At 38.1% G+C, this 12,275-nt stretch overlaps 1 protein-coding gene across 1 annotated transcript in view; it reads right to left on the reverse strand.

Annotated features, from left to right (window-relative positions):
- Positions 1-12,275, reverse strand: part of FRMPD2 (FERM and PDZ domain containing 2) — a 72,101-nt gene that overhangs the window by 38,996 nt on the left and 20,830 nt on the right. Inside the window, exons 9-16 of the mRNA XM_027878130.1 lie at positions 10,398-10,548; positions 8,752-8,823; positions 7,909-8,083; positions 7,030-7,180; positions 6,795-6,933; positions 5,747-5,899; positions 3,438-3,623; positions 2,418-2,574 (exon numbers count right to left, since the gene is read on the reverse strand). Coding sequence (XP_027733931.1) covers positions 2,418-2,574; positions 3,438-3,623; positions 5,747-5,899; positions 6,795-6,933; positions 7,030-7,180; positions 7,909-8,083; positions 8,752-8,823; positions 10,398-10,548 — 1,184 coding nt within the window. The remainder of the gene's footprint in view (positions 1-2,417; positions 2,575-3,437; positions 3,624-5,746; positions 5,900-6,794; positions 6,934-7,029; positions 7,181-7,908; positions 8,084-8,751; positions 8,824-10,397; positions 10,549-12,275) is intronic.

Consider the following 12,275-nt stretch of genomic DNA (forward strand, 5'->3'; position numbering starts at 1 on the left):
TTTGAACATGCAAAAAAAAAAAAAAGATCAACATTACAGATATATTTTTCTTGTATCCTTGAGAATACCTAGGCCTTGGAGTCAGTAGGAATTTTCAATTAATTTCTTTCATAGAAAGCATATGCTGTATTTCGATTTCATTTCTGTGAATTATACTACAAATTCACTTTCCACACAGATGAAACGTACATCCCTGTATAATTTAAACCTGAATATCTCTGTAAAGTGTATTTTGTCAATGTTTGGTATATGAGACATCTATGTCTGTCAGAGTCTGAATTAGCCATCACGGTAGTAATTTCTGATCCTTCACAGGTCCTCCCCTCCATTATATGCATATCTCAGAATATAGGAGCTCTACTCTACATGCTTTCCAACATTCAGAGAGGTGCCAAAGAGCTGAGTGATTTGCACAAGTGAAGTTAAGTAGGGGACCATCTTGGTGCCAATGCTTGCTACCCAGTTTTTCACTTTTGTGTGAAATCTACTGCTTGCTTAATGACACCTGGACTCTGCTATATACAAATCTGTCCTCTCAAAGGATTTTATTTTTCTGAAACATGATGGTGCTTAAGGAGGCATTAATTTATTTAGGTTTTCAATTGGTGGTCTGAAAAGGGAATTTGGAGGAGAGAGGGACAGCAGGCAATTGCAGACAAAAACAAAAACTCTGCTTGATACAGGCCAGCATCAATATGGGCTTTAATTCTGCTTGTAAATGACAGCTAACCTCCCCTGTGTTTTCCTAATAAATATTAGCCCGAATACAACTTTCTGGAGCACTACTCTGCAGCATTAAATCTAGGCTCCTCTTTCCTTGGTGGCTTTGATCAAAAGCATTTCTTAAGGCATCAGAAGGCTTAACTGTCCACAGTATTAGCGCAGTCTGGAGTTGCTATGGTGATTCCGAAGTAGGGGGTTGCTATCAAGTTTTGAAGTGATGGTGACTTATACATCTGAAGAGTGCAGCAGAAGCAGAAGCATGCAGAAAGAGTCTCATAATCTTTTACAGCCTCACTGTGTTGGCAAAAGCAGCATTTTGAACTACTGCCTGTCATTGCCTTCACAAAGCTTTTTTTCTGGGACAGCAAGCACACACTGAACCTCGGAACCTGTGGTCATATACTTTGTGTAAGTCTGGCTTGTTTTAGTGATTTGGTGTACTTGTAATCAGGACTTGGGTTATAATTTTCTTAGTTCTCAATAATTTTTTATGTTATATATGTTATATATGTTAATTATGTAATAATTTTTAGTAGGATATATTACTACAAACAAATGTGACACAGGAAACTTTAGGATTCACTATTAGCACTCATTTGTATGCTAAAAAGCACAGTCCCACTAAATTAGGTTTGAAGCTACAGGCGTCCAGCAACAAAAGGTATTTTGAACCTAAATGCTATCCTAGCATTTTTTTCCATGGGAAAAAATCTGTGCTGGTGGAATTTCACCTTTCATTAAATGGTTTTAGTAGGAAGGAGACAATATTTCAATCATCCTGTTCTATCCCATGGTATAATTTGTTTACAGTTTTACTACAGAAAGAAGTATGCCAGCAGATAAGGCATGACACTTGACTCTCGTGCTAGAACTCACTGGTTCAAGCACTCAGGGGTTGTAAATGATTATTGTTCTGTTCAAGGAAGTGAAATGATGAGCTAGTGAAAACTCCTGTTGCTTCAAGAGTCATGACAGCGGTCAGCTTAGACTGTTATTTCTTATGTGCCTCAGTTTCCCCATAACAATCCTCGCCCATCTTTACAGAACATGCTGAGAATTGTGGGTGGAAAGTGCTATGCAACTGCCCTGGGTTGAGCAGACCCTTGTCTTAGAAACTATGGAAAATCTGAAGTCTTAAGGAGGTATTAGTCATATCTTCCACAGACATGGCAAAATCTAAGATAAGAGCTGCTAGCAGCTACGTAGTTGAGAGGGTATTACTCATGTGCCTTTGGTTTAGTGGTTTTGTTGTGGGACTGAACTGTAGGGTTGAATCCCTGTCTTATGCTAAGATAACTAAATTCAGCTCCAGCATATCTGGGCGCTACTATAGTTCTAATTTGGGTGGAACATTTTTCAGGTTACATTTGGGGTATAATTCTAAGCAGGTCTCCTGAAGGGAAGTGAAACCATTCCTTTTTTTTTTTTTTTTTTTTTTTTTAAATCTGAGTTTAGCTACATAGTTGTAATCATCAGAGAACCCCTCTTCAGCTGCTACACGTACCCATTCACATGCACATGCCAAGTTACAGTTACACTCCTCTAACTTCCAGTGTAGTAGGAGACATTATTTTCTAACTTCAGCAGACTGAAACTGATGTGGCAGGCTCTAATTCTCAGCTTTGTGAATGCACCTTTCCTAAAACCTAACCCTGTCCTATGGGCCCAGTAGCGAAAGCGTATTTATACCTCACCTGATGAAGTTTGCCGAAGTTGCCTAGAATTCATCTGTGCATTGAATTTGTGCTGGGCAGAACAGAGGTCCAGTAGATATTTACATGTCTTCGCTGTATCAGTAACGAAGGTGTGTTTCTTGCCACTGAAGCTGCTTTCAATCATAAATTTTTTTCTCTGAAGGGAAAAACAAAGCACAGTTTGCTTCATATATCAGTCACTACACTGAGTTACTGAAAGTTCATTTATATAATTTTGTTTTGTCCAGTTGCATTTATGCCTGACTACATGCCTTCTGGGTGCAGTAAATGCCTGTTGTAAATTCAATAGTTAGCGAGGTATCAAAGTATCTTTTATGTGACAAGCCTTTGGACACTGAATGCGTTGAGAGCAGGTTGCTAGAACTGCAAAATTTGGCCCTACAGATGTTAAAATTATTAAACAAATTTAATATGAAAATGAACATATCTTCAAGGGGCAGCAGGACCATTTTGAGAGCAAACAAGTTGAGAAACGTGTGATGCAGTTTGACACCTAGACCATATGACAGTAGATGGATATACCTCTAATGTCAAAATCCCACTTAGAAAGGGTCACAATCTTGTCACCAATACCAGTTTGTTAATATATTAAGAGATGTGGATAGGAATAATGAGATCTGAAAGCAGGAGACATGATCCTATTACTGGTGTAGGTAAGAAAACAGAAGAAAGAAGAGAGAGTGGTAAAGACAATAGAGAAATGAATATGCAATATGCCATAGAGAGATTCAACATAGTCTCTCTGTAATAGTCAACACCAGATTATTCAGTTTTATAGTAATTTAACTCCAGCTTTGGCAAAAAAACCTCTAGAACTACACCTCATGAAGAATCGGGTATCTTCATATCCACATCCACATCCAGCTTTGATTTGAAACTATTTGCAAAAAGTACTTGCCTGTATGGAATGAGTCTAATTCTGTCTCTTAATACAAAGTGACAGGAAGAAGGGGAGTAAAGTTGTCAAGCAGAGAAGAGATTCAGTTAGTTCCAACTCACATGAGCTGAAATTCTCTCTGTTTCACGCCACTGGAATCGTAAACTGGCAATTCTCGTGTGATTTTTGATCTCATAGACAATGATGCCTTTGGCACAGATTCCCAGGATTATGTCCCCTTCTGCTCCTTTCTTCTCTTGGGACACGCGATAGAATAGCACTCCATATTCGGGAAGTTGCTGAGTCACCTTGTAGAGAAAAAGGACTTTTACCATGCATTACTGGAAAAGATTCAGGGGAACAAAAGATGGGTAGATGGGAGAGGAAATGCTTTTGAATGTCTTTATTGAGTATTCTTTCACTCTGTCAAGGATCCTTTGAAAACACCAAATTTTCATACCTACTGCCTCACAGAGTCATCACCTTCCTTTGGGATGTCATAGAGTCACCACATACATTAATTTTCCTTGTGTAAAATTGAAATAACACTTTCCCACATACTTCATTTGAAGATGTAGGGTTGTTATGTAGCTTCCTGCACAATCATCTAAACATTACAGTGGCACTGAGGTACTCAGCATTACTGCTACCTGGCACTTGTGTGCATTTCTGAATAGAAACCCACGCAGGATTAGTGCAGCTAACTACTGTGAAACCTTGTTTATTTCCATTTTCTTTTCTGTTTCCTTGAACAAACCCAGAAACCATGAGGTATACCAAATATGATGATCTTAATAAAACTATTAATACTTTGTTGCCAGGGCTACTCTGACATTATTATGGGCTTGTGGGGTTTCCTTTCTACAACAGTGATGATCAACTGGAAATCTTAACTGCAGTGACACTACAGCTCCTAGCTTGCAACTCACTCAGGCATGTATGCCCATTCCTTCATGGCTATCATCTTGGAAAATAAGACATTATATATTTTCATCACCAACCTCTTAAGTTACCGGTTTGACTAAATTGTACCTCAAAGTATCTCACCTAAATATAGTGGTGACTTTGGAGGGAATTTCACTGCCCTAAAATTCCCTTCAGTGCCAGACAGATCTTCAGTGTCACTTCTTTCTTCCACAGTGCTCATTGCTGGACAAAACATTAAGTAGGATTTTACTTCAAGGGACTGAGGAGCCAGCTTCTGCTCCAGCCCTCAAACTGTGCAGAGAATACTCTGAGGAACTCATACAGAGGCTCTTGTGTTGATGCTTGTCTTTCTACCTCCTGTACTTGGCCACAAAAATGCTAAAATGTGATCTTTTACAGAACTATAGAATACAAGGATGGCTTACTGTCCTTTTTTTGTGATCTGCAGATCAACATGAGTTTATGCTAATACTTTTTTTTTCATTCTGAGAAGCTGTTGTGGAACCCCCAAATGACTTTTCAACCATGAATAGAAATTTTCAGTGACCAAAATAAAACACTTTAAGAAGATATGCTTTTCAAAAAGTATCCATAGCACAAATGTTCAGGTCCTGAAAACTGGGGCATCTATAATCACTAGCTGAATCTGGGGTTTAATTTTTAATCCCTTTCATATTTGGAATTTACATGTTCTTGCCATGGGGGCTATCTTTCTCACTTTGTGTGATGTCTTGGCTCCTTCTACAGACTTATTCATTGAAACAGCTACCAACAAAGCTACTTTTCATCATTGGATTTGCCACACATGATGGAACTGTCATTAAGACTAAGCTTCAATCTATTTCTTCAGTTCCACTGACAGTGTTAGATGGGGAGCAAATATAATTAAATAGCAACTGAACTAAAATGATGCTATAAATAGAAGCATGTGGCACTGCAGCAATATGGGTCCTGATATTTATCACTTGTTTAATCTAGGACATTTTCATTTGATGGAAAGCAGAGAAGTTTAGGGAAAGGAGAAATTAGCAGGAAGAAAATTAAATCCCACATCATCATGACACTTCAGAGCCCTAGAGAAATAGTCATGCGAGAAAATACTTCAGAGAACTCCTTCCTCACTTTCAGGGTTCACAGATAATTTTAAACAAACAATCACTACCTGTTTAGAAATTACAGCTGCTGTAATTTCAGAAGTCCAAAAAAGGGCTTACTCCCATGTTTTATAATCACCTGGAACCCAGACATGTTGGTAACATGCCAAAAATTTGCATCAAGCCTTAGGACGCTGAAAATACACTGAGATGTGCTTTAACGCTTTATATAAACTCTCAGAGAAAGTATCTACAGTAGAATGAAATTCAGAGGTTTTTTTACTATTTAAATTTGTTCACTGTAACTAAAATGTGCTGTAGCAGGCAAGAAGGAAATAATAGAAAAGGCTAAATAGAGAGGGGCTTTCTACCTCAAAATAAATAAATAATGTTTGGGTATGGCAAGTTACCTTTAAAAATTCTAGTTCAGCTTCATCCTCAAATAGGGAACGATTCATGCGATGCAATTTAGCGAGCTCTCGCTGTACATATGCCAGGGTCATTTTCTCTATTCGACTTGCTGGAACATAATCTTCAACACGAAAATAGTTCTTTCCATGCATCTGTGGGGAAACAAAACAAACAAACAAAAAAACAACCAGAGAAACAAGAACCTTTTGTTCTTACTTGACTTTTCTTATTCTTTGCATTTCATTTTCAGGGTGGTCCATATGCAGAAATCACTCTGTTGCCTTTTCCTAGAGGAAGGTGGAGAACAGCAGTGTAGTGTCCTGACAGCCTGTGCCTCTTGTGTCTGTGCTCAGCCAGGTGCTCTAAGCACATACCAGTTCTTCGTGCAGAGGGGACAAGGGTGTGTCCTACAGTATGTTCTGCACTTGGAGCTGCATTGGACAGCTACGGCTACATCAGTACAACCTACAGTGGGGGACCGTGGCCGTGATGGATCCAACCAGATGGATCAGACCACTCAGAGTTCAATTAGTAGAGCTACACTAATTTATATAACTTAGGATATGGAAGAGAACATAAATGGGTATTTTCTACACACTTCAAAACTAGGACAGCTAGTTCAGATACACCATACATGACCTTCCTGTCTTCGTGGCTTGTGGATCTGAGCCTAGACATAAAATAGCTGTGAATTCTGGAGTGTTCATTTGTCTTTCTCTTCCATGCCTACTACTCTCTAAGTCCCTCTGCACATCCACACTGTGCCTATGTTGGAAATTTTCCACAGATTTTCTGGGGTTCTCAATTATGAAGGATAAAAATCTCTCATCATTCTGCCATATTTCCTGCAAAATTCACCCGTCTCACTACTGCTCCTTAATTGGGAATATTTTGTAATTTTTTTAATTAAATCTGGAGGATTTAACTGAAGGACTTAAATGAAATTCTGTGCTATTCAAATTTCTTCTTTAAATGCTATGTGACAAACAAAAGCTGCAAAAGTTGTTGAGAGAGACTTCTGTGAAATATTGTATTATTTATCCACACCTCAGAAGCATAATTGCCAAGCTCTGCCTGTAAAGCCAAAGCGCCGAGTTTCAGGGCAGTCTCGTCATTGCAATATAATCGTTCTTCCAAAATATCTTTCCGAAGCTGCAGGTAAAATTGATGCCTTGTCAAGCCGTGTCTGGAATACAAAAGGGTTTAGGAACACAGGAGGAGCTTTGAATGGTATCCCTAAAAGCTCCTGTTTTTCCTGCAGCCCACAGAACTGTGCACTTACTGGATAACATTAAAGTGGTTAACAAAGAATTTTATCCTTAGAAAGAGTGTAAAATTAATGATGGAGGTTTTCTTCTTGTGTTGGTCATTCCAGCCATCTGGGGCCACTTTGTAGAGTTTAGTCTCTTCATCCAAAAAGAAGAATTCTTTACCTGAAATGAGAATGTTGGGTTCTGTAATAAATCTGGATATACTTCAGCAGTTCAAAGTTCTGCTGTCTTCATATAGTGCATCACCAGTAATGAAATATAAAATGGATTGTGAAGGTCAGTGAGATTTACTTCTTTGTGTCATAACTTACTGTTCTTTGATGGAGAATTTAGGATAACAGCATGCAATTTAGGATTACAATGTTAGATGCAGGATTAGTGTGGTATCTATGGAATCACTTAGAATTGAGGGAGCTTGCATTCTGCTCACCACTCAGGTTCTGCACCCCATTGTAACCCTCATTCCCTAGACACAAGGTATGCTTCTTCCTAGTGTCTCAGCCATGCTTGCCACCAGAAATGGACTAGGGAGAGGTGGGTCTTGTAGATGACATAGCTGAACCTGTACTCCTATCTAGGAACAAAGACAGTCAGCTTTCCTCAGTTCAATCCTTCCTGGAATTTCTACTGGAGCTCAGTATTATTCCAGGTCAAGGCTGTGACACAGCCTTTCCTGACTGGGAATATCATCTAATAATATGCACAGTTCTGGGATAGATATGCTTTACTTCAGTGCAGAACAGTTTAAACCAATGTACCTTACTTTTGCCTAAACTTTTTATCTGCTTTCATCTGAGGATCTTAAAAGAATTGTAATGGAATTCATTAATGAAGTGACTACAGAGGCACTGAGGGAGAGACTGTTACTGTACTTAGCTGTGTCTCATTACCTTTCAGGTAAGCCAAGCCAAAGTAGAAATGTTCCACCAAGTTTGCATATGCCACCACAGTGTTGAAAACATCTCTTGCCTTGGTCTTGATGTCACATTGCACCTCAAGGCACTGCCCATTGAGTAGAATCACATTGAGATCCCTTTGGGACAAATAGGATTTCCCTTTTTTAGTCTAAGAATATGCAACAAAGAATGAAGAATGAGTGCCAAGTACAAGCAATTCAGGTTCCACAGCATTTTATTACTGAGGCCTCTTAATCTCCTATCTCTCATATCTCTACCATGGAAATGGTCACAACACTATGCTATTCCCTGCCTTCTCATAAATTAATATCACAAACATTTATAATTTTAAAAAACACCCAGAGAATCCCAACAAAACAACTGACCATACCCAGACTCTGTAGTCACCAGGGTTATTCTAGATTTGGGGGTAATTCCAAATTCCCTTTGCCCTCATTTTTATTTCTGTATGCTGTTAGCTTTTTACCTTATCTTAATGAAAGGTAAAGGATGTGGCTGCAAGCTGGAGAAGTCCCATACATCGGCACTAGATGTTACATTGCATATTTGTTGTATGATCTTTGTCTCAAAAGTCTTGGACTAAAGTGAGCATTCTTAGCTGAGAAGGATAAATTAAGCTGGTTTTAAACCAGCAGAAATAACTAAATAGCAGTGAGAATTAAATCACTTCCTTTCAAGTCTCAATACCTCTGCAGGTACTTCGTTGTGAGAGGAGGACATGGCGAGAATACTGGGTTGGGATTCAGATGCAACTTACAAAAAGCCCCAACTAAAAGGTAGCTAGATTAGCCCTAAATTCTTGATCTACTTACTTACCACAATTGATCCAGGCAGCTGCACGGTAACTGGTGGTTCACTAGACAAAATAACAAATTCTGGACCTGAAAACTGCAAGGAGGAAATTTAGAAATTTAGTAGATTGTCTCCATAATGTAATGAACAAGAATCAATGAAACCCATTTCTGTTATCTATATGATGGAGCTAATTGACTTCAGTGTCTAATAATGTACAAATGCTGACTGAAGACTTCTCTCTGAGGTCTCTCCTGTGTGGATTCTCTGCAGTCTAAGTAGGGGTAAATTCATGCTGAAGCCTTTTCTTCTATAAAGGCACTTAACCAAGATTAATTTCCTTTGCAAGGCATCTATTTTCATGACACCTATGGAAACTTACTTTATTCTGAGACCTTTTCCCATTTGATTCCTAATTTACTCTGAGGACAGCCACAGACATGTAAACACATACATACACACCACTGTGATTTCATAAGCCTGGCTTACCTAGGAACCAGACTGAAAACCAGAGCTGCTTTTTTCCCTATAATAAAAATTGACTGATAGTTCTAATTAGTAGACTTTTTTTTTTTTTAACTTCAACAAACTTTAACAGGGCAAGATGGTTTTTTTTCTTGCTGAACATCAACCTCAAGTAATTTTGCATATTGGGTTTTCACCAGATTTATCTACGCTTTTAGATACCTTACACAGAGAGAAATAACTAAATGTCTTCAAGTGATAAGAATGTGAATCCTTCCAGTCACTGTCCGTGACTTAGTAACTTGACTCATTCAGATCCTTTTGAAAAAAAAATTAGGGTTTATTTCATAATAATAGTATTGTCCTGTCTACAGACAGTGAGCTTTTATATCACATTAAAGATTTGTTATAACAGTTGCTGAACTCCTACTGAGGAACTCAATTATTATCCCAGCAAAAATCATATTAATAAAATTTAAAACCAAACTTATATGCAAGAGGATAATTTTCCAAACTCTCTAACTGAAGCTCTTGACCAAATATCTACCACTGGTCAGTCCTGAGCTTCTGAACTGAGAAGAGGTGAAAGGGCTCATCAGCCTAAAACCTGTCCCTTCTTCCACAATAGAAAGCTCCATAGGAAAAATCACTGTGGAGTTTTCTGTGATTCAGTTATTTCTGGATTTTTGTGATCCAGCTGCCAAAGAAACATTACCCCTCCCATTTAACAGAGTCCTACAACAAATTAGCAACTACAAATAGACACTTAGGCAAACTATTGGTTTGGCACACTCAGCGCTTGCATATGCTTTGTGTAACAAAGATTTTAAGTCCTTTGAGCACTGTTGACCAGCAAACGTTTGGGTTCAGTATCTCTGAAAATTTTTATGCTGTTCTGAAGCTCCTGTTAAAGTGGCTGGTAAAAACATTCTGTATGGTGTTTGATGCTTGCAGAAATCACACATATAGTCAGAGAGGGTTTTATTATCAGCTTTTGCATACTCTTTATGAACATGAGCTTTCAGTGTTGTCAGTTCTGAGATACCACAGCTGGATCATGCCTAATTTGGAGTCTGTCAATTTAGAGATGATTCAGTAACTCATATGCATGTCACTGTTGAACAACAATTAGATGAGAGGTTTCTCTTTAGTGATATTTACATTAGTGATATTTGAAATCAGCCTGTATGTTTTTCATCATTCACCTTTTCCTTCCTGTGGAACAAACATTTCTGTGATGAAGCAGCTGCTGTGTAGTCTTTTGTAGACACGGAAAAGGTGGAACCTAAGCTTAACAGGTTCTGTCGGCTGTTCTTCTGAGTTCCACCAGGGATTTCTTCTACAGCACTGACCGACCTTCAACAGAAATGTCACAGTGAGCAATATATATAGCATGCAATCAAAGCAGCACTGACTTGAGGACAAAGAGCTTAAGGTACATTAACTAGGAATATTAGGGGGTATTATGAAGTCTAGGAAAATGTCAGGTAAAAGTTCTTAAATGTTTCTTTACAGAAAAAGAAAAATAATTTAACAGGAATAATATTACTGATGCCTTCTGTAAATAAATCCAAACTCTGCTTTAATTTGGTAACAGCTGTTTTTTTTTTTTTTCATTTGGTGAGCCAGATCTAGCTGGTATAAGTTTGGTGAAGCAAACAGGCAAAGAATTTAGCCCCATACCCTTCTTGGAATTCTACGGGATTAAATAAATTTCTCATTTCTTATATTCTCCAGAAAAAAGCTTCAGAAAACCTTATAACTTGTTGTTACATTATTCAGAATTTTCCAGGAATGGTAATTAAATTATCTGAATACTAATCCATTAGAATAAATTAATGTCTTAGGGAACTGAGGGAATTTTCAATTTAATTAATAGAAATACGGGTGAAATCTCAGATCAGAAATCTGTCTTTGTACTACAGTTTCAACACATAAAGTAATGGTGTTTTCTGCCTGAGGAGACACATGTATCCTTAGAATAAACTTAAAATATGCTATGTATTCTTGTCAATGAGAAAAGAATGATCATGTGGCTCAGCAGGAAAGGTTTTCTTGAGGTGGATTTTTGTTAGTTACATTTTTTAACAAACGCCAGAGTCACATGGAAGGTTTTTCATTATTCCAAAGTTTCATCCTTTTCTTTTGCATATTGCAAACTTACTTCAGGAGACTTTTCAAGGAGTTTCAAAAAAAATTTAACAAATTTACTTGAGTAGTTGCTGATCTCTTGCACCTAGTATCCAGTGTCAGGGAACATGGGAATGGTTCAAAGCTACATTCTGTGGGGTTCAGACATGATATTAAGAAGCATTTCTTTACTTAGAGGGTGGCCAAATGTTGGCACAGGCTTTCTAGAGAAGTACTCATTGGCCCATTTTAAAGGCATTTGGACTTAATAACTTGCTTAGCTTTTGGTCAGCCCTGAGGTGGTTGGGCAGTTGGACTAGGTGCTCATTGCAGGTCTCTTCCAACTGAACTATTCTGTTCTGTTCTATTCTATTCTATCAATCCTAGTTTACATTCCTCTGTCTATAAAGATATCTAGGTATTTTTGTTTCTATCACTGCAACGTCATCAACATTTACCCAAGAAATATGCCTAAAAATTGCCTGAAGTGACTTTTGTGAGCATAAAAATACTATTAGCTCAAAACCCAAGATTCTTTATTAAGAAGGCTTTCTTTTCCTGTGGAAAACATTTCCAGTTTTTAGTCCTGTGAGGTGAGAGATGCCAGATTTCACAGCTGTGTCTTCTTTATATGTAGCCCAGAGCCCTGCATATACTTACAAGTTTAACATGTAAATGTCAGTTAGACTGCCAACAGAACTGAGCATGATAATAAGCTGTATAGCTAGTAAAGCCATCACTAAGTTTTGTATTGATTGTCCTTCTGCACAGGAAACTGGTGATTTCCAAAATAGTTATTTCATCTCCATTGCTGTTAAGGTACTTGCAATAGGATGGTGACCCTGGTAGAAATTCAGTAATGTAAGCAGGTGCTTACAACTAAAAGTCAGGTTCACAGTCCTTGAAGTTCTATGGGAAACAGCTTGCTGGAAATTTGGAGAAGAGAGTTCGTC

Source organism: Empidonax traillii, unplaced genomic scaffold, assembly GCF_003031625.1.
Source record: "Empidonax traillii isolate 1590-97213 ecotype Southwest subspecies unplaced genomic scaffold, ASM303162v1 scaffold38:size1800464, whole genome shotgun sequence".
In the NCBI taxonomy this organism is placed as follows: Eukaryota; Metazoa; Chordata; class Aves; order Passeriformes; family Tyrannidae; genus Empidonax; species Empidonax traillii.